General features: G+C 60.4%; 1 protein-coding gene across 5 annotated transcripts in view; it reads left to right on the forward strand.

Annotated features, from left to right (window-relative positions):
* Positions 1–237: 237 nt before the first annotated feature.
* The window catches only part of KCNQ2 (potassium voltage-gated channel subfamily Q member 2), a 42,986-nt gene continuing 21,400 nt past the window's right edge, over positions 238–21,823 (forward strand). For all 5 annotated transcript variants that reach the window (XM_069548890.1, XM_069548889.1, XM_069548891.1 and 2 more), the window contains exons 1-7: positions 238–533; positions 15,578–15,668; positions 16,702–16,828; positions 17,118–17,293; positions 18,127–18,252; positions 19,961–20,071; positions 20,605–20,700. In XM_069548890.1, the coding sequence (XP_069404991.1) occupies positions 238–533; positions 15,578–15,668; positions 16,702–16,828; positions 17,118–17,293; positions 18,127–18,252; positions 19,961–20,071; positions 20,605–20,700 (1,023 nt within the window). The remainder of the gene's footprint in view (positions 534–15,577; positions 15,669–16,701; positions 16,829–17,117; positions 17,294–18,126; positions 18,253–19,960; positions 20,072–20,604; positions 20,701–21,823) is intronic.

A 21,823-nucleotide genomic window follows, 5' to 3' on the forward strand; every position in this document is an offset into this window, starting at 1 on the left:
CGGCGGGCGGAGCCGGCGCGGCCTCGGGCCAGGCGCCCAGGCGCGCGCGGAGCTAGGTGGCCGCAACGTCCCCGCGCGCGGCCCGGGCCCGGCAGGAGCGCGGAACCGCCGCCACCGCCGCCGCCACCGCCACCTCGGCCATGCGGCTCCCGGGCCGGGGACCTGGGCTCGGGCCCGCGCCGCCCCCCGCGCGCCGCCCTCGCTGAACCCGCGCCCGCCCGGGCGCCGCCCGGCACCATGGTGCAGAAGTCGCGTAACGGCGGCGTGTACCCTGGCCCGAGCGGGGAGAAGAAGCTCAAGGTGGGCTTCGTGGGGCTGGACCCAGGCGCGCCCGACTCCACCCGGGACGGCGCGTTGCTCATCGCCGGCTCCGAGGCCCCCAAGCGCGGCAGCATCCTGAGCAAGCCGCGTGCGGGTGGCGCGGGCGCTGGGAAGCCCCCCAAGCGCAACGCCTTCTACCGCAAGCTGCAAAATTTCCTCTACAACGTGCTGGAGCGGCCGCGCGGCTGGGCGTTCATCTACCACGCCTACGTGTGAGTGCCCACCCGGGCGGGGGCGCGGGTCGCGGGGCACCGGGCCAATCGGCCGCTGGTGGCCCGCGGGCGCGCAGCTGCAGGGGACAAGGGCCTCCGTCTGTGTCCGGGCGCCCGCGTCGGTCACACCGTGTGCCTGGGGTCCCTTGGTTCAAGCGGGGGACGGAGGTCGGAGAGCGATTTTGGAGACATAGGGTTGAAAGGAGTTCTAAGATCCGGCGTTCAGGTCCGGGCGGGGGCGTCTGTCCCACTCCCCCGCCCGCCCGCCCGCGGCCTGGTTGGGTTGCATCAGCCCCTCCCCCGCAGGATGGGGAGCCTTGCATCGCCCCAGCTTCCCCTCCTCAGCCCCAGAGGCCCCTCCCCACGGTCGCTGTACGGAACAAAGGGCCGGTTTGGGAGGAAGCGCAGCGCTGCCCGTCCTGCCACTGGATCTGGACTCCTGAGAGGCCCCCTCTAGATGGGTTCGCCCAAAGAAAGGGAAATGGGGGAGGGGCTGGCTTACCGTTCCCATCCCCCCAAGCCGCTTGCTCTTGGTCCAGGCTGAGCGCCTGGATCGCGGAAATGGGGAGGGGTCCAAATCTTACTCTCCTCCCCAGCCCTAGGCCCAGGGCAGCTAGCTGGCTGTCCTGTCCCGTGGACCTGCACCCATCCCTGAGCTGTCCTGCACCCCCACTCTCCCTCCACGCAGCGCGGCCCTGACCCCTCTCAGCAGCAGGAGGAGCAAGTGTATGCCTGAGGCCCCTGTGCACATTCTGGTCTCTGGACCCCCTCATTGGCAGAGCGGACCCCCAGAAGAAGGGGTGCCACCATCCTGGGGCCACCCGCCCTGGCTGTGGAGGGGCTGCCGGTGTCCCCAGGCCCACTGTTCAGGGAGCTCCTGGCTCCTGAGGCAGGGCTGGTGGCCAGGGGCCAGCGTGTGCACATGGGTGTTTGCATGTGTGTGGCGTTTGTGCCTGTGTGTGTGTGTGTGTGTACCCATGCCGGTGGCGTGCACGGCTTCTGAGCCTGCAGGCTCTCTCTCCCATCCCAGCCAGCCTGGGGCCGGGACTCGGCCATTTTGTGAGAAGAGGCATTTTGGGATGGGAGTGAGGGGTGGATTCTGGGAAACCATCTCCGACCAACTGAGGGCCCACCTAGAACAGACGCAGTGTGCTGTGCCTGTGAGTGTGTGCTCTGTATGGACCCTCCGTGGGAGGGAGAGAAGACCCTGGGAGGGAAGTGCCCAGCTGCTGAGGAGTGGGTGTCCTGGGGGTCACCACGGCCCTGGAGACCTCCTGGGCACTGTCCCCAGAGGCTTCCCTGGCACCGCATCAGCCCTGCCGACCCTGGGGAGGTGGCTCCGCCCTGGTAATCCCCTTGGGCGGATGTGCCCAGGTGTGCTCCTCACCCTTGGAAGAGCCCCGTCTTCTCTCCTGCTGGGCTGGGGCTCAAGGGGGTCCTGGGGGCCGGCTCTGGCCGGCAGGTCCTGGCCTGAGGTGACCTCTGATCCATGGACACAGCCCACGGTGCCCTCACTCCTGTTTGACCTACAGTGGGGCTACTGGAGGGTTTTCTGTGCTTTGACACTAAGGTCCCAGCTGGCAGGGCTTCCCAGGGCCCCTCTATTGGCCCCTCCATGCCCAGCCTGAAGCAGTCAGCCGTCTGTGCTTCCTGCTTCCAAAGCTGTAGGGATAGTGTGTGGGGCTGGGGTCCAGGTAGCCACTCCCAGGGTGGGGTCTCTGTTGCCTCCTTCTCAAGTGTCCCTAAGTCAGGACAAGTGAGCCTGCAGCACATGGGGGCTCCGAGGCAGTAAAGCGGCCCAGCTGCCCCTCCCCCAAGGCACTGTGGAGGTGAACTGTGTGGGGCCTCCCCTCACCTGGCCCCGGGATACTCCCTGAACAGCAACATCTCTGTCCTGTCTTGTTCATCAGCCATCACCCAGTCCCTGAGCATGGAATCCACCACTGTCCCTAGGCCCCGCCCATCCTTGGGGCCCAGGCCATCAGTCTCAGGAGACCTTTTCTGCCCTCATTCCGGTCCCCGAGGGTGTGGCCTCCCCTGTGCACACTGCCAGCCTCCCCCCACGCCCCCAGCAGGGACCGACACTCCTCAGTTTGGTTTGTTGATTCATTAATTAAGCCAGTTCAAGCCCCTCCTGCGCTGGGCCTGGGGGAGCCATGGGGGCAGGGAGCATTGTGGTGGGGTGGACAGCGTTGCCTTCCTAGGCCACCTTCCTCTGCCTTTTGCCACCAAAGCCTGGCTTCTGGAAGGCAGGGGTGTGCCGGACCCTCTGAGCATCAGAGGAGGGGAAGGAGGCGGCTGCCTTGTGGCCCTGCCGGCTTGGTGGGCATCAGGCCAGGTCCCGTCCCCCTCTCTCCCACCCTTTGCGGAAGGGGCTATCTCTTTGAACGTGCCTCTAGGCCCGGAGCTATGGCCATCACTGCCTCTGCCTAGGAGCAGCCCCAGAAACACTTCTGAAGGCAGGAGGCTTCCCTGAGTACGGAGGGATCTCAGACCAGGCGGAGGGCAGGCCGCCTCTCCCAGCCTCGAGGTCCCTTCCTCTGCTTGGGCTGGAGGGAGAGCGGTCCCTGGGCCGGCTGACCCCTCCCCACATGACTCCTTCCCCTGGGCGGGCAGGCTGGTGTTGAGGGGAACCTGCTTGAGGCCTGAGTTAGGAGGAGAGGGGAACCACACATCTTGTGGGCCTGCAGTCTGCCGGTCTCAGGTTTTTCTCATTTTGTGGCCCCATTTTCACTGGTGAGGAGACCGAGGCAAGGGGTAGAATTCCGGAGTTGCCCCACTCACGCCAGAAGGGGTCTCTGCCCAGAGCTGGGGTGCAGATTGGCTAACTTCCAACGTCCGAAAGCCACTAGGAGTTGCCAATGAAATGGTGTTTTAAATAGGCAGATGGAGAATGCTGGCGATGCAGGACAGGGACTGACCCCTGGAGACCAGGGCTTATCTGACTAGCTCACTGCTGTGAGTTGCCTTCTCTTGGGCTGGTACACCGAGCCCCCTCTATCCTCAGATGGCGTCAGCTAGACCTCCGGTGGCCTGCGACAGTTTGGGCCTGTGGCTGGGGGCAGTGGGATGAGGGTCTGGGACCTTGAGGCCATATACTCGTCTCCTGCATGGCCTTGGATAACCCAGTTGGCTCCACATCTGGTCACGTGCGGGCTGCCTGCTGCCCCTTCTCATCTGTATGTCCTCAGTAGGCAAGGCTGGACCCCACGGGCCGGTCACTCTTCTCCTCGCCCTGACTGCCTTTGGGGATGAGTGTGGGCCTAGGGCGAGTGACCAGGGCTTTGCTTTGAGAGGAAGCTGGAGTCTGAATGGCCATGTCCTCAGCTCCTTCCAGCTCCCAGACTACCCCACCGTCCTGGGGAGGAAGTGACTATTGATTGGAGAGTTGGAGAATCTTATGGAAATTTCCCCAAAGGTGAGAAGGTGGGAGGATTGTGGTTTCCAGGGAGACCAGGGCTTGGCAGATTGTCTCTGGCCGCCTGTCTGGAGACCTCAGGCCTCCTTGTAGGATTTCCCTCCCACAACCATGAAATGTTTTTTAATCATGGTGTCTAATTACACTGGGCCGTGATGCCCCGCAGACAGTCTGTGTCTTCAAGGTAACAGTCAGTTGAAAGCTCTGTTCTTGACAGTTTCACAGATCAGAACAAAGAAAGACCTCTGTTTTGTTAGAAATCAGTACAAGTCAAACTTCACAACTTGGCTTTGTGGAGATTCTTGCGGCAGGAGGGGACCCTTGAATGGGTACCGCACCTGAAAACGCCTCACCCTGGAGTGTCTGTAGAAGGACCGGGTCATTTCTGAGAGCATAGACTGAGTTCAGTGGTGGAGAGAGTGTCTAAGGGGGTGTCTTCCCCCGTTTGTTTGAGTCAGTCAATGAATGTTCAGACTCTGTTAATCCCAGCGCTCCGGCTAAGCAGAGGCCACTTCTGCTCCTGGGTGTTGCTCACACTACCTTCTGAGTACACCCCTAGTGAGCCCACCAGGCTGCCCCTACCCTTGGGAGTGGGGTTCTGAACCTACTGGAGAAGGAACAGTGTCCAGGGGACCAGGGGTACTCTGGGCCTTTCATGGGAGGTGCTGAGGGCCAGGGAGGTGGAGGAAACCATGGGGAGGGCTGAGCCTCCATACCAAGGCGTGTGAGGAGGACAGGGAGGGGGGCAGGGGGCGGGTCACTGGAAGCTGCTGCCCTTCCAGGGGTGAAGCGTGTAAGGGACATTGGTCTGTGTCCAATACCTCGTTACTACAAACTGTGCTGCTGGGTTAGCTGGTAGGCAGGTCACTGAAAACATTCTTGAGTATAAATGCAGGCTCTTTCCTGGGTGGGCACATGCATTAGTACCAGATGTCACCTTGTCGTCCCCACACCCCTCTTAGGCACAGCTTGAGGTTATAATCAGTGATGGTTCTGAGGACATGTGTGGGTGAAGGTGGGTGGGCAGTGGGCATGGGGGCTCCAGGCGAGCCTGGTAGGGATCCTGCCCCTGCAGCTGCTCCTGGAGCAGGGCCCTGCGTGTCTGTGTCTGTGACATGGGGACATGGTTCTGGGCTTGTCTCCTGTGAATCACTCAACACAGTGCCTGGCGTGTGTGATGGTCACGGGGTCCTGGCTACATCATGAGTTGCTCTGCAGGAGGAATTCCGGGCAGATGGAGGTGGGCACGTCTGGGACAGCACTCTGGGCCGTCCGCCCTCAGCTTCCCTTAGCCCAGTCTAGCATGTTCTCAGTCCCATTGGCCAGGGGCTGGTCTGGACAGAGGTTCAGGGCTGCTGTGAACATGGCTGCACGATTAGACCCAGGGCCCAGGCTGACGCTGCGTGTTTGTCCAGGCGAACTGCCCATTCCCTAGAGGACCTCGCTTGTTCTGCCGCTGCCCAGATGGTGGGGGAGGTCTTCCTTTCATCACTAAGTGGTCCTAGCACCTGGTACCACCAAGTGAGGAAGCCACACGGTTTTGGTTTGAAAAGCACCACGGTGGACAGATTGTAGCCATGGACCTCAGACCATAAAGGGGACTTCAGGTTTCCCTGTGGGCTATGTGGCGATGAGCTGCTGTATGGTAACTTAGAGCCCACCTTCAGCTGGCACTGCCCCAGGTGCCCGGCTGTGCTTTCTGACAGCTCTGTAGCCCCAGGAAACAGGCCTCACCTGTGCCCTCCCGGCTGCAGCCCACCCGGCCAGCAAGGCTGCGCCAGTTTGGTGAGAGCTGAGGTTGGAAGAAGAGGGGCCTGCAGTCTCACATTGTCCCCTGGGGACTCCGCCTTCCACGTTGGGGAGGGTTTGACAAAGCTGCCCCCCTCCCTCCGCTTTTGTGGGGTGCCATTGCCCAGTGAATGTTCTCACTTCCCTGAGAGCTGGTGGGGTGATGGTGAGCCCCGAGACCTCTTTTGATGACGTGGGTATGTGCGGGAGGGGTCTGGGGCAGAGAGATGACTATTTCTAAAGGCTGTCTGATCCTCGGTGAATCAGGGCAGCCTTGGGGAGAGTTGGAGGCGGGTGGTCCGGGGGCTGTTTTGCACATAAATGGTCTGGAGTTAGAGGCTGAAGTCTGTTGTTTGAAGTTGGGCGGCACCAAGCTTTCCATTTATCCAGGAGGAAGCCGGGTTGGGACACATGCATCTCCAGCCCCTGGATGGGTCGGCTGTGGGACTCTTGATCCTCCTGAGGGGTTGCTGCAGAGCCGCAGCCCACACCCCCCAATTTGCTCTGAGTTTGGGTGGCTTCCTCCGCAGCCCAGTCAGAGCCTGTGGGGGTGGCAGGCCCCAGAGTTCCCCGTTGTGAAGGCCTGGGTGTGGGAAGTGTGTGTTCTATCATGGAAAGGGGTTCCCCTGGGAACAGGCAGGATGGTGCCCTTTGGAGGGAGAACAGGGCTTTTTCAGGTGTCATGACACTGGGGTGCAAGCCCAGGTGAGCCTGTCTTATGAACAGATCCAAGGCCATGTACTGGTGAGTGGGGCCACCAGCACTCAGCCAGGCAGGTGATGGGCAGGGCCCTCAGCTTCTCTAGCAGGTCCAAGGACATGCTGAGACCCCTGGTCTGAGGAAGGTCTGCCTGTGAGGGGACTCTCACTTCTCCTTGGCCACCAGCTGCCCAGAGTCTTGGTCCCACTGCCCAGCACCTGGGATTGGCCAAAGGAAGAGGACACCAGACAGGCAGGCCTTTCCCAGCAGCTCCTTGTAGAGGCCATGGTGGCTTCATTCAGTTGAAATGGGAGGTTGGGTGTGTTCCAGCTTCCATCCCTGAGTCTGACCTTCACCCTCAGGATGTACTCAGATCTGAGTGTTCTTAGGCTCTGCCTGCTGTCTTGAATACAATTAGTTCTTTAATTTTTTTGGATTACCTGGAATAATTTTGTAACTGTGCAGAACATGTTTGCTCCAGAAAGTCCTATGAGGAGTTGTTGGAAACTGTCCTCAGCGATCCCTTGGCCATCCGCGGTGGTAGCAGATCTCAGCTCCCAGGCTGTTCGTGGCAGTCTGCTGCGTGCGGCCCCTACCCAGGCCCCTTCCTCCTCTAGGTCCTGTCTGGCCCCCTTCCCTCCTTGGAGCCTCAGTCTTGGCCCAGCTAGAGAGCTTAGAACTTTTGAGTTTGCTTTTCCATTTAACACTTGGAAAAATACTTGAAGGGTTTGTCTGAGGAAAAAGGCCAGTTTCTCCTGGGATCCCAGGCTTTGGGGGAGGAAGTGGGGTCATGGAGGGTGTGGAAGTTGGGGGAGCCTGGGCAAGCACCTGGTGATCTGTTTCTGTTCCTGCAAGCAGGGCCCTGAAGGACTGGCAGTCCTGCTGGGCCGTATCCACAGGGGAGACGGAGCCTTGATGTAGGATGTACTGGCAGTACTGGGACGGCCTTCCAGCCAGTCTGATGCAGGGTTTCTGACTTTCACTGGAGGAACAAGAAGTGGGAGCGTTTAGAGCTCAGCCTCTGGTTGTGGGGGCAGGGGTTAGGGTTGGGATGGGAGGCTGGGTCCTGTGTGACTGAAGGGCCGGACAGGGCGCTGGCCATGGTCCTGATCAGGAACCCTTGGCCGTTTCTCCCTGTGAACTCTGTGCAGGACCGTGGAGAGTGAGGGCTTTGCCCACGAGTGGCTGTCGCGGGGAAGGGGCTCCTGAGGCAGACGCATGGCCACCCTTTGTCTGGACCACTTGCTTCTGTCTCCAGATTCAGCTGTTTGTGCTTAGAGGGCTCTTTCCTCCTTGGTTAACGTTCTCCAAATGGTTCTCTCCAATCTGCAGTTTAATTAGCTGAGAGCTGAATTAATATCTTCTGGATGGAAACCCAGTGTTTCAGGCCATGCAGTGGGCAGACAGCACCGCGTGGTCTGAGAGAGGGGGCTGGTGGCCTCTTAGAGAAACACTTGGTTATGGTGCATTATCCTTTCTGATTCTGAATACTGCACACGTCTGCTGTAGGAGACGGAGAAGATGCAGAAAACCCGAGGAGGCGCGTTTGTCATTCCTGATCTGTTTCCGAGCATCTGTGTTTCTCAAAGGAGATCAGATTCAGACTCTGTCACCCTCCTCCATGCTGACCGTGAGCAGTGGGGATTTACGCGTGGAGTCAGACAAGCCTCAATTGGGCAAATGTTGGACTTTGTCTCTGTCATCAAGGCTCCCCATCTCTCCGGAGTGGGGGAAAAGGTGGCCCTGTCCCTGATCCCTTACCCTGTGCCCTTGGTGGCTCTGGGTGCTGGTCTGGGGAGGGGCCCTGGGGTCAGGACCAGGGCTGGCCCAGGAGGGGGCTTGTTAAAGTGAGGTCCTGCCCGAGGGTGAGCCCTCTGTTGCTGGAGGCATGAAGTGAAGGCTGAGAGGACACTGGGGGTGTCTGTAAAGAACCAGTGAGCTGGGAGCTGTGGGAGTGTGGTGGGGGGACCAGCCTGAAAGCTGCTTGGAGGGTCTCCAGGAAGAGTCTGGGGGAGCAAGCCTGGCCATCTCGTCAACCTGGGGGCAGTAGGCGGGGGGTGACTCTGTGAGAGATCCTGAGTCAGGAGAACACTGGGTGGGGTGCCCTGAGCCCCAATTGGCTCCTGTGCTCACAAAGGGGATGTTGGATACCAGGGGTGTAGTCCAAACTGACCCCCTCATTGGGGGAGCCCCTCTCCCCCAAAAGCTGGTGTCTGCCCTGTGTTCTGAGCCCAGTAACCTGTCCACTGCAGTGTGCCCTTGGGGGACCCCTCCCCATCCCACTCCTGCCCAGGCTTCCACGTGGTGGGGCTGTGGGACCTGTAGGGGCCAGAGTCAGCCATGCTGACTGCCTGATCAGGGCAGTTCCCCAAAGGTGCCTGTGTTGGGGGAGTGTGTGTCAGGCCTGGGGGCACACCTCCAGATGGGGCCCGCAGAGTGAGCTGGGCCTAGGGGAGTCTGGGCCTTACAAGGACAGAACTCAGTGAAGACTATGGAAGAAAACACACCTGGAGGGGACCCTCTCCCACGACTGAGGATATCAACCAGCTAGTGGCTGCCTGCTCCCTGCGAGTGGGTGCTGAAGCTTCTCTAGGGGAGGCTGGGGCCCTTCTTGCCCCCAGAGGCCTCAGAGCAGTGTCTTTCCTCTAAGGATGGGTCAGGTTCCCTGCTGGCAGGGGTGCTGGAAGCAGTGTGTGGGAAGGGGTGGGCTGTCTGAGACTTTCTCAGAGGGAAGCTGAGGCCCAGGTGAGAAGGCTGGCTTGGGCACAAGCACGTGGATGGGGCTTCATCTGCTTCTTCAGAGCCTGACAACCTGCCCGTCTTTCTTCTGTAATCGAGGTGAAACTCACAGAATGTACAATTAGTCACTCCAGAGTGGCCAATTGGGGGTGTTTTTTGGGTTCACAGTGAGGGGCAGCCACCAGCTATCTCTGGTCTTGGGACATGTTTGTCCCCGTCTAAGACACCCAAGCCCATCCAGTCTGTCTCCCCACCTCCAGCCCCTGGGGTCTTAGCTCCTGTTCTGGACATTTCTTGGGAGCAGATCACATACTGTGTGACTTTTGCATCTGGCTTCCTTCACTGAGTGTCATGTGTTAAGGTTCATCCAGGTTGTGACCTGGGTCAGTGCTTTGCGCCCCTTAAAGGCCAAGCATGTTCCACTGCAGAGGGGCCAGCTGCCCACTGTGCATCTGCTGATGACCTGTGGGGCGTCCCCCTCAGTTTGGGGTGTCTGGAGCTGCTGTGAACACTTGAGTTCATGGCTCTGTGTGAACACATGCAAACATTTCCTGTGTTTTTAATGAATGCGTTTGCCGCCTGTAAACTCATGTGTGGCCAGGCTCCGTGGGGTGTGCCGTACTCTCCTGGTCCCATGACCCCCACCCTCTGCCTTCAGAAGCCTCTGGGTCCATTGGGCCTCTGTCTGTGGCCCCTTCTTGCCTCCTTGCTCCCAAACTGGCGGGTCTGCACTATCGAGCCTTGTCTGATGGAGGCTGTGGGCTAGAGCTGACCTTGCTCTTTGTCAGGATGTGGGCCCACCCCGTGTGCGGGTTCTGGCTGCACACTGAGGGAACGGATGAGCAGAGCAGTTGAGGAGAGCCAGCACCAGGATGATCGGGGGCGCCAGGAGAGAAACTGGAGGGAGGCGGGAGCCTCTTACGGAAGGTGACGCTGAGCACGGCACCTGGGCATGAGGAGGGGGTAGCCCTGCACTGGGCATGCAGCAGAGAGTGCCAGGCAGTGGAGGAAAGCGTGCAAAGGCCCTGGAGCAGGGGAGCTGGCAGGAGGAGATGGGCACTCCTCCAGGTGTCTTGGTGGGGTGTCGGGTGCTGGGAATGGGGAACAGAGAGGTGGGTTGCAGTCAGGACACATTGGAGGAAGAGTCTGGTGGAGCAGGCCTAACATGGGGTCTTGGCAGGGAGGACCCCTGATGGGGGCTGTGAGCCTGGTGGGCACTGTTGTGTCTAAGGAGGCTGGGGATGATGAGGGGACCCATCCATGTGTGCAGGCTGGCGGTGGGTGGACTCTGATGGGGGATGGAGGGGAAATTCCAAGGCCGTCCAGTGGTTAGGATTGAAAGCTTCCACTGCAAGGGGCACGGGTTCAACCCCTACGCAGGGAACTAAGATCCTGCATGCTGTGTGGCTAAAATAAACACACAAACATAAAATACCCCAAAACCTGTTTGACATGGGATGGAGGAGGGCACTCAGGTGGGCCTTTGTCTAGTGCTGGGTCTGGATGCGGACAGGTGACTAGTGGAGAGTAGTCCCGTGTGGAGCGGCCATTTTGGAGACGAGATGGGGGGGGCTGGGGAAGTGGCCTCCATGGGTGCTGAGCCAGTGGGTTTCCTGCCAGGGCCCCAGGGGTCTTCCTGTCTGGCCTGGCCCCAGGGGACAGCCCTTCCTGTAGCTCCCGGAGCCCCTGGGGCTTCACCACAGATGTCTACTCTTTTGGGGGTACTGGGGGGGTCCCTTGGAATCTGGGGCTTCTGACTGGTATGTGGTCAGGGGACAATGCTTGGGAAGGGTAGGACCAGATGGTCACCAGATTCACCCTGTGGCTGAGGCTTTGGAGGACAAGGGCCATCCGAGGTACTGGCCAGTGGAGCATAAGTGGTCCCCCGAATATGCCTTCCTGCGTGTTGGGAGAGAGAGGGCTGGATGTGGGGGTTGCTGTGGATGTGGAGAAACCTCTGGTCCAGCAGGGAGCAGGGGAAGGCGTTGGGGGCCAGGACAAGGGAGGCCAAGGTCATTTGTAGAGGCCTTGAATGCTGAGTCTGAAGCCAGACCTTCCCAGGGTCTGAGATTCCTGGGTCGGGGCCTGTCAGCTGATTGAGCTCATGCTGTTTGCGAGGCTCCCAGTGCCCACCTCCTTCACCCCCATGGCCTTAGGCTCAGGTGGTGCTTCCAAGTGCCTTCTGTTCTCCTGGGCTGCAGTGGGCTGGGCGCTGCCCCATTGGTGGCCCGGGCTCCACGGAAGAGGTCTGCGTGGAACCTCCAGCTCCCTCCAACCCTGGCAGGATGACGAGTGGTTCCCTGCATCTGCTTTGCACCTTGAACAGCTGTCAGGAATCCAGGCTTCCTGTTGCTCCCAGAGATTGGACGTGGCAGTGGATCCTGGAGGCAGAGCAGTTTATTAGGCAGTGAAATTAGATTCCAGGCTGCGGCGCCGGCTGCAGTCCTGAAGGACGAGGCAGCGGGAGGTTCCCCAGGGACCTCACACTGGTGGCTCCCCCTCCCCCGGCCTCTCCTGGCTCCTGGATCACCCGGCCCCCAGGGAGGCACAGTCTTAACAGAATGGAAGATTCTGGGGACCCCACCAGTGGAAGGGGAGCTCAGGCTTGGCCCCCACGGCTGCAGTGAGCAGCTTCACAGCCTCTGTGCTCCCTCTGTGCTCTCATCTGTAAAATGGACTCACACCTTCCTCGTCTGTCAGTTGTTGAGTGCCTGGAGCATAGCAGACATGCTGTGGATTCCAGCCTGGGGGTGGGGCTCAATGTCAGTGACCCCTTCCCACTCTCCTCTCCCAGCTCTGGGGCCTGGGGGCGAGCAAATGAGCGATAGCAACGCAACTATTTTTCCTCCCAACCATGCCACCTGCTTATGAGAGGGTTATCTCATTAGGGGCTTCCCAGGGGGTGCTTGTGGTAAAGAACCCACCTGCCAGTGCAGGAGACATAAGAGACGCAGGTTCGATCCCTGGGTCAGGAAGACCCCCTGGAGGAGGGCATGGCAACCCACTCCCGTATTCTTGCCTGGAGAATCCCATGGACAGAGGAGCCTGGCTAGCTGTAGTCCATGGGGTCACACAGGGTCAGACATGATTGAGCACGTACGCCTATCTCATTAAATATGTAGAAAGAGGTGAGTAATCCCAGCTACCTTTTGACTCAGTCTTTGGAGATGGGGGAGTCTGGGTTTCGGGGACAACCTTGAGGGGGGGCCAACCTTGGGTCTCTTCTGTTGCTTCGGATCCTGCAGGGCTGGGGCCAGCCCCACCCCCAAGCCCCGCTGTGGCTGCTGGTAGACTGGGTGCTCTGGGTGGTGCAGGCCCAGCCGTGCACCTGGGCTGTGGTGGTTTTGGCTGATGCTCACTCTCTGGGTGGTGAGCAAGGTCCGCTTTGCCTGCCTGCCCCGCCCCTTGCCTGACCCCCATCACAGCCTCTGGAGTCTGGGGCTGGGACCAACTGCTCAAGATGCTTGTCTCCATGGCAACTCCTGCCAGGGAAGCATCCTGACATTGAATTCATTATCATAATTAGCCACCACGTACTGCCTTTGTGGACACCTCCTGCCACCGCTCCTTTCTTTCCCTCCAGCCTGGATAGTTCCTGGGCTGGAGGGCGTGAGGACTCTCCTCCTCCAGGGCTTGGGGCCTTGGTCAGGTGGCAAGGAGAGGTGCAGGATGGTGCTGGGCATTAAGCTGAACCTTGCAGCAGACGGGCTGGTCTCCCAGTGTGCGGGGGGTGGGGTGGACCCGCTCACCAGTCTGTCTGGGAGGAAGCAGACTCTGGGGCCTGGGAGTCAATGCCCAGGACACAGCTGGCCTCCCAGGGCCCCGGTGTTGTTGGCGGTGTCTGCCCCGCACCTCTGCAACTCCTCTCCTGAGGAGCAGTGGGGCAGAGGGAGTTCTGAGACACAGCTGCCAGCTCTGAGGAGTCTGCCGGAGGCCAGAACCCAGGTCATGAAGGCCTCGCTCAGATTCCCCAGCATCTCCAGGATGCCCCGGTGCCCAGGGCCCCAGCATAACTGCAGTGGGCACCTTGCGATGGCCACAGGGGTAGGGGTAGTTACCCGTGTTGTCCTGTGGGAGGGCGGCACCTGCATCTGAGCTAGCCCCTGACCCCCACCAGCTCCAGTGGGGGGCCAGGCCCCATTGAAGTGCCCCTTGTCACCAAGGATGCAGTGTCTGAAACCAGGAGGCCAGAGGCAAAGCCCCCTCCTGGGCTTGTGGGGCCTCTGCCTCCCTGTCTCTAGATGGGCATGGGCGATGGAAGTCTCAGGTGCCAGGCTGCAGCTGGGTGCTGGGTGGGTATGACCACCAGTCACTGAGGTGCCTGCAGACAGGAGAGGCCTGGAGTAAGTGCTCCCATCAGCCAGCTGCCTGCGAGTGGCTGAGGACTTCGGAGGCATCATTGCACTTTGGAGGTGTCCCTCTAGATCTGTGGGGACCCCACCTGGACCTGGCAGCACGGTATAAGGGGTGCTTGCTCCCTGGGGGCGTCTGCTGCCCTCCTCTGCTTCCTCCTTATTGCCGAGTGGGCGTGCCAGCCTTTTTCCAAGCGTCTGTCCCGCTGCCTCCCCTGCACCCCCTGGCGGTGCCATCTGTGGCCATCTGTCCCAAAACATCAGAAACAAAACTGGGAGTGTGGCCGGCACTTTCTGGGGGAGGGGAGAAGAACTCTGTGAGGTTCCCACCTTGGGCTGCAGGTTTGTCTCCTGAGCTGCTGGTGGGGCTCCTGACAGCCTGGCCTCTGTCTGCCAGGAAGAGGGGGACATTCTGGAATGTTCTGAGGTGCTGGCAGAGCCACCTTGAGGAAGCCAGAGTGCTGGCCTTTTCTTTGTTCTCTAGAGGAGTGTTCTTTTGCAGCACAAGGAGCTGGTGCTCGTGGGTGCGGCCCTGGGCCCTGCCTCCCCGACAGGATGACGTCAGGCACCCTGGGGACCCTGATCTCTAGTCTGGTCAGACTCGCCCTCTGCTGGGTCCCAGACTCACTGTCCACCCCTTACCCCCTCCAGGGCCACCCCACTTACTCTTCCCTCTGTCGGGAACACCTTCCCTTCTCTGTTGGCCCCGCCAGCTCTTCACCCTGCAGTGTGACGGACACCTCCCCAGGGAAGCCCACTGGGTTGTGTGTTCCCCAGCTCCCAAGTCCCGGTACCTGAGCTGAACTGGGTTCCAGTGCCCCGTCTGAGGTGGGCGACCCACCTCAGTCTCTCCTACCACCCAGGCCTTGCTTGGCATCCTGACCCACTGCCCTGGGATCTCATCCAACCCTGGCAGACCCTCTCTGGGCATGTGGGTGCCTTCTCACCGGCAGAGTTGAGGGCAGAGATTTGTGGATATAAGGCACATGAGACATCTGGACATTTTTGTCCCTGGGCTCAGCTAATTGAATAAATTGGCTAATGAGCAAAGGAAATTAATTGCGGTTTTGAAATGTGACCGTTTCCCCGCATGCCTTTTGTCTGTGCCAGCGGCCTTCAGATAGAGCTGGGGGTGGTGATGGAGCCAGGGACACGGATGGGGCCAGGGACGATGATGGAGCTGTCTTCAGGGGGCCGTGGTCTGAGGAGGGGCTGGGTCAGCCCTGTGAGGGAGGTGGCCTATGTCTCTCTGGGCCTTGTTGCCAGACCTCTTCCGGGCATGTGGGCAGGACCACCAGAGGTGACCCTGGATCTGGCTGAGGCTCAGTAGGCCTTGGCGCTGAGCACCCCCCAGTGATTCTGGCCAGACTGGGCAGGCCGGGCCCACGTCACTGTCACCGTGGCCAGGCTGAGTTTGGACCACGTGGTGTTGGCTCTGAGGGTCTTATTCCCCACCCCACCTCTGCCACCAAGGAAGCCAGTGGTCTCGATGCCCGGGGAAGGTGGAGCTGGGTGCATGCGGTTTCCCAGGTGGTGATAAAGTGGGAGAGCACCTCAGGAACCCTAGACCCCTGTCAGCAGCCCTCAGGGTCTCTGCTCCCTGGGATCCCAGCCCCACCCTGTCCCCTTTGGCTGGACGCCTGCTGCCCAGCAGTTCCTGGTTCTGGAAACTGACCAGTTCTCTGTGCCCCCTCCCAACACTGCCTGCAGGTGTGTTCTGGTGGTCAAGGATGCTGGACCGCATGGGTGAAGCCGCTGCGAACTAGGGGACAGGCAGTGTTTGCCTGTGAGCCTAGCAAGGACAGTTGTGGGCAGGGATGGGGGACTGTGCCTGGGGTGCCTTGCTTGGGGGTGGGCTGTGGCACTTGCCCAGTGACCCAGGAGACAGTGCCCCTTGTCTGCTCCGAGAGCTCTGGGAGGAGACAAGGGACACGTGGTGGGTGTCCTGGAGAGCAGATGAGGCTGGTCATCGCCATGGAGCCCTGGGGGGCGGGTGTCCCCTGCTCTGGGTGCCTGGCCTGGCTGACCACCTTCTGCTTGGTCCCCAGGTTCCTGCTGGTCTTCTCCTGCCTTGTGCTGTCCGTGTTCTCCACCATCAAGGAGTACGAGAAGAGCTCTGAGGGTGCACTCTACATCCTGGTGGGTCCCGCAGGATGGCACGGAGGGCCCGATGGCACTTAAGGCCGCGGGCGGCAGCCTGTCCTTGATCCTGTTAGTCTGACCTTCCACATCCCCCATTGGCAGGGACCCCCACCCTCCTGGCACCCACTGTTCTTCTTGGTAGCCCTTCAGTTCCTCCCAGCCTCCCCTCCTGACGTTGGTGATACTGCAGCTTCCTCAGTTTCCACCGGCCCCTCCCCACACACCCCAGCACCCCGTTCCCGGCCTGTTTCCCACCCTGTGTCATCACAGTGCCTGACAGCCCCACCCCCACTGGTCCTTTGCCCTTTCCCACCTTCCGTTCTCACTGGAGCATGCAGGCTCTGGTGGCTCCCTCCACCTCGGAGTGTGGGGTGTTTCCCGGCAGATGTGGGCGTGGAGTGGGGGTTGTGAAGCTCACAGCACTCCTGTGACGGGTAGGGGTGGGCGCCATGGCAACTGCAGGGTAATTTCTGTGTTGCTGTTGGTGATGGGAGGCAGGGCTGCAGGGAGACTGATCCTGCATCCAGATGCACCTCTAGGGGGTCCTCCTCCCCCCTGTCCTGTGTCCTGGAGCTGCCCCAGGCCTGAGAGCACCCCCCAAATTCGCAGTTACCTGAGACCCTCCATCAGCTCTGCCCTCTGTGCCCTGCACGCACACCAGCTACACAGGACGGGGACCCCACACTCATACCGGATACACAGGTCCATGCACACACGCCAGCTACACAGGATGCCAGCTACACAGGATGGGGGCCCCACACTAGCTACACAGGACGGGGACCCCACATGCATGAGAGCTACACAGGATGGGACCCTGCACTCATACTGGCTACACAGAACGGGGCCCCACACCAGCTACACAGGACAGGACCCCGCATTCATGGTGGCTACGCAGGACAGGGACCCCACACCCACACCGGCTACACAGGTCCATGCATGCACGCCACCTACACAGGATGGGGGCCCCACACCAGCTACGCAAGACAGCCCTCCGCCCACTCTAGTGGCTCAGCTGCAGTGTTGCCCGTAGGAAATCGTGACCATCGTGGTGTTCGGTGTGGAGTACTTCGTGCGGATCTGGGCTGCGGGTTGCTGTTGTCGGTACCGCGGCTGGAGAGGGCGGCTCAAGTTTGCCCGGAAGCCCTTCTGTGTGATTGGTGAGGCCCAGTGGGGGTAGGTGGGCAGGCACAAATGTAGGACCAGCTCTTTCTGGAAGTTTCTTCCCACCTGCCCTCTTGGCATCAAAGCCCGTGGTTGATGCGGCCTGAGTGCAGGGTAATGAGGTGCTGGGCGGCCGTGCCTAGGGAAGGGTTGGGCTGGGTGGACTGTGGAACCAGGCCATGCTGGCACTTTGTGTGCGTCCATCTGTCCATCCTCCTGGAGCCCTGGTGGGGGCCACCCTTCTGCAGCAGAGGGCCCGCCCCCCAGCTCCGCCATCTCCCGCAGACATCATGGTGCTCATCGCATCCATCGCCGTGCTGGCTGCTGGTTCCCAGGGCAATGTGTTTGCCACATCGGCGCTCCGGAGCCTGCGCTTCCTGCAGATCCTGCGCATGATCCGAATGGACCGGCGGGGCGGCACCTGGAAGCTGCTGGGCTCCGTGGTCTATGCGCACAGCAAGGTGAGGGCGCCAGGCCAGGGTGGGGAGGGCTGGCCAGGCATGACATAGCCCCTCGTTTCCTCTGGGCGTCTTCCCATGACTTTACCTTTGACCTTGTCTCCCCAGCTTTTCTGCCAGGCCTGGTCCACTTGGGTCCCACCCAGAACCAGCTGGCTCCATGGTGGGGGGTGTACTGGATTAGTGCCCATCCCCCAGTCACTTGCCCATTAAGCTGAGGCTTGTGGTGGCCACTGGCTGTGGGACCTGCGAGGTGGCAGCAGTCCCAGGTCCTTCCCAATCCCCACCTGTGTTCCCAGGAGCTCCACAAGCCCAGATCCCACCCTGCCAGGCTGTGCGGAAAGGCTGTCCTGCTGGTGGGTGGGCTTATTGGCCCCCAGCCTCCTCCCCACTGTCCTTCCTGTCTGAGGCCCCGAGGCTGGGCCTTGGCTGATAAGACAAAGTGGGAGTCTCCCTCAGCCTCAGGGAAGTTTGGGTAGGGCCCCAGCAGGCCCAACATTCTCCAGCCTGCCTGCCTAACAGCCGTTCAGGACTACTCCCTTCCTGGGTGGATGCGGCTCTGGGCCATCCCTGCCTGCCATCCTCTAGGGGTGAGGATGTACACAGGTGTGGGACCACCCAGGGCTGGGGCTGGGGCTGGAAAACCAGCTGCCTCTCCTGTCTGCCCAGGCTTGGGGCTCCCGGGGACTCTGCAGCCGGCTCTTGGGAGGCGTACCTGCCCTGGAAGCCCAGGGGACCCAGAGCTCAGTGAACCTCGAGCCAGATGGGGCCCCGTGCTCCTGGGCAGGTTGGGCTGGGTGCCAATTTGGTGGCTGTGACATGGCCATCTCTTTCAGGAGTTGGTCACTGCCTGGTACATTGGCTTCCTCTGCCTCATCCTGGCCTCATTTCTGGTGTACTTGGCGGAGAAGGGGGAGAATGATCACTTTGATACCTACGCGGACGCACTCTGGTGGGGCCTGGTGAGTGTCTGGCCTCTGGGGCCAAGGAGAAGGGCCTTCAGCAAGGATGTGCTTGCCGGGCATGCCCTGCCTGGGGTCCCTCCTGCCCATGGTCTGAGATCCCCCCACACCTCCCCATGGTGTGCCCCTGACTGCCCAGGCCTGGGCAGCAGACCCTCAGTTCTCCTGCCTGACTTGGCTGGAGACATCTCTCTGGGGCCACCGGCTGGCTGCTTCTGACCAGAATGCCACATGGAGGTGGCATCCCAGGTGGGCCGTGATGGGAGATGCACTGGTCTATGTGGGGTGGCAAGAAGCCTGGCCCTTCGAGCCTATGCCCAGTCATGGCTGGTCACTTTCCTTCTCTGCTGACCAACCTGTGTGATCTCTGTGGTGGAGGGGAAGGGGCGGTGCTGCCTGTCATGTTGATGGAGGAGAGTTTGAAAAAGGGGAACTAGACCCCCTGACTCAACCTCCCAGGCTGCTCCTGACGAGAGGGACTCCATCCAGAGCTGGTGAACTTCTGGCCCATGCTCACGGCCACCTACCTCCTGGGCCCCTTGAGGGCCCCTCTCCTGTCACGGTGCAATGGCCTCTCCCAAGAAAAGGCTTCCTGGGCTGCCCTCCGGAGGGCCCCGCAGACCTTGACCCCAATTGCTCGAGCCAGGGCCTCCGTCTGGCTCCTCCTTGTATGTTTCCATGGACGCCCCCAGGTGGGAGCCGGAGTGCCTCTCCTTTGTGAGCTCTTCTGGGGGTGCTGGACACTCAGACAGGCAACCCCTTCTGTGTATTTCCCACCTACACCGGGGGTTTCCTCTGTGAACTTTATTTTTATTTTAGTGTTTCATTGTTGGCTGTGTTTCTTGGTGTGTGGGGGTCTTAGTTCCCAGACCAGAGACTGAACCCGGGCCCTCGGCACTTTCATTGCCGAGTCTTGACCAAGAGACCTCCAGGGAAGTCCCTTCTCTGTGAACTAAAGACTTTAAAGGTTCCCTCTGCTCTGTGATGGGATGAGATTGGCTCCACCCCATCATTCTTGGGAACCATTCCACTTGAGATGCCCTGGTTCTTCTGTGTGGGCTGGTGGTCCTTGGAGGGGCTTCATGGGCACTGGGGGAGTCCCCCCACCACCTTGCTGTCAAGCCGGCCTCCCAAATGCTGGCCGTGAACACTGGCCTTGAATGCTGGCCCCGAGGGCCGAGCCCCCAGCAATCCCCCCACGCCCCCAAGTCTTCCCTTGTTTGGGGAGTACATGACCTTCTGAGGGAGAAGTTCGTGAGACCCTGTGTGTGGAGGTGCCCCAATTCCATGCCCCACCTGGCAGCTGAGCCCCTCCCTCTCTGGCCTCAGCTCACAAGGCCCCCCTCCAAAGGCCCCCAGATGACCCCTGAGCGTCCTCAGAGGGTCCCTTGGCCCTATCATCTCTCAGGCTCCGGCTTTGTTGGAGCCTCCTGGCTGCCCGTCCGGCTGGAGGTCGGCCCTCCTGGGTGAACCTGCCCTGCCCAATTCAGGTGTAAAATGAGAGTGGAGGCTGAACACTCTGTCCCCCCACCCCCTGTTGGAGAGTTTCATTTTGCTTCTTGAGCGGGGAAGGGTGGCTGGGGGTGACCCTGGCCTCATGGGCCCCATGTGGGTAGCATGGGGCAGGGGTCTGTCCAGCTGCCCTGAGGCCTCGGAGGGGGCCCTGGCTCCTGCCAGGTCTGGCTGAGGATGGGCTGTCTGTTCACAGATCACCCTGACAACCATTGGCTATGGGGACAAGTACCCCCAGACCTGGAACGGGAGGCTCCTGGCAGCGACCTTCACCCTCATCGGTGTCTCCTTCTTCGCTCTTCCTGCCGTGAGTCCTGCCCTTCCTGCCTTTGCTGGGGACGGAGTCTGGCCTCCTCAGTGACCACTGCTCTCCTTGGGGTCACAAGGGGCAGGGCATGGTCCCCCTCTCACTGCATCTGTGGGTCCCCAGCGCCTCCTAGCCCTGGGATTGACCAGTTGGGTGCCTGTGGCCAGGAGCGGTGCTGTGGGTGACACGTCTCTGGCAGGTCTCCTGCAGAAGGCATGGGGGCCCTGTTAGCCCTCCACCTGCAGCTGTGCAGGGCGTGGGGGAGCTGGTGCTGCTGTCGGGTGGTCTTCTCTGAGACTCCGGGCCTCACACCCCACTCATTGTAGTGTAGACAGAATGGGAAGGACGGTAACCTTTGTGCCCAGATGTGTTCAGAGTGGGCCCTGCCAGGCTCCTGTGAGGATGAAGCCCCTCAGTCTGTCTCCTGGTGACTAGGGGCTGGGGGTGGGGGCGAGAAGGGGGAGCCAGGAGTGTGCAGGCAAGGTGGCGGGGGCTCTGGTCCCCGGGTGCTATCTGACCCTAGTGACTTGCAGGGCATTTTGGGGTCTGGCTTTGCCCTGAAAGTTCAAGAGCAGCACCGTCAGAAGCACTTTGAGAAGAGGCGGAACCCCGCAGCAGGTCTGATCCAGGTGCGTCCAGATAGCCCCCATGTGGGCCCCACATGGACCCATGGGACCTCTGGCCTGGGCCCACGGTGTTGGAGCGAAGCCCCACTGCATGTTTGTCTCCTGTCGGGGAATTCAAGTCTGTGCTGAGAACCGCTTAGTTGCTTGCAGTGGCCCGGCACCTATGGCACAGGTAGCATCAAGGCCAGCAGTCTATAGGCCCTGGGCCAGGCTGTCACTGGTGCCCCTGAGCTGTCCCCTCACAGCTCCGACACTGCCTTGCACTTGCGGGATCGGGTTCAGTGACCCCCATGCAGGTAGGTGGCAGAGCCATGTCCATGCTGCCCAGCTTGTACCACCCACCTGAAAGTGCGGGCCAGGCACAGGCTGCCCGAGGGGCTGAGGCTCCTGCAGCCCTTCCCAAGTACCGGGGATCCAATGGACCTTTGGCATTGACTGGCCTTTACTACAGGCTGGGCACTGGCCTGGTCCCTCACATGGCTTTCTTTTTTAAAGATGTTGTCTTGCCCAGGCTGCAGCCTACTTTTGTGTGTATATGTATACCTGTCTTTCACTGTGAGAACTGCAAATGACTGCTTCTTTTAAATGCAAAAGAGTGTAAAGAAGAACAAAAATGCCCACCCCCCCACTGACAATAGTCCCACACCAAAGTCAGAGCACTCCCAGTGGTTACAATGTTAGGGAAGGAGCGTGGCCTGAACAGACAGCACTTTCCTGCAACCCCCTCCTCTCTGAGAAGCTCCGAGTTACTGGGGGAGGGCTGGAGATGGGGAGGAATTAGGGAAGGACCCCAAACACTGGGGGCTCCACGAGGCCACACACGCCCAGCACTGAACGCAGGCTCAGAAGTGACTGGAGAAGACCGTAAGTGCTTACCTCACCTGACTTCATGCGGTAGGAAGTCAGCCTCTGAGACTTTGGTTTCTTAGATATGACACCAAAAGCACGAGAAATGAAAGAAAAACTTTTGTGCATCCAAGGGCACTATTTGAACTGTCTCCTTAGAGAGTGAAAAGATAACCCACAGGATGGGAGAAAATATTTGCACATCAGATATCTGATAGCGATCTGGTATCCAGAATACATGAAAGACTCACAGCTCAATGACAAACAAACTACCCAACTA

Source organism: Ovis canadensis, chromosome 13 (assembly GCF_042477335.2).
Source record: "Ovis canadensis isolate MfBH-ARS-UI-01 breed Bighorn chromosome 13, ARS-UI_OviCan_v2, whole genome shotgun sequence".
Lineage (NCBI taxonomy): Eukaryota > Metazoa > Chordata > Mammalia > Artiodactyla > Bovidae > Ovis > Ovis canadensis.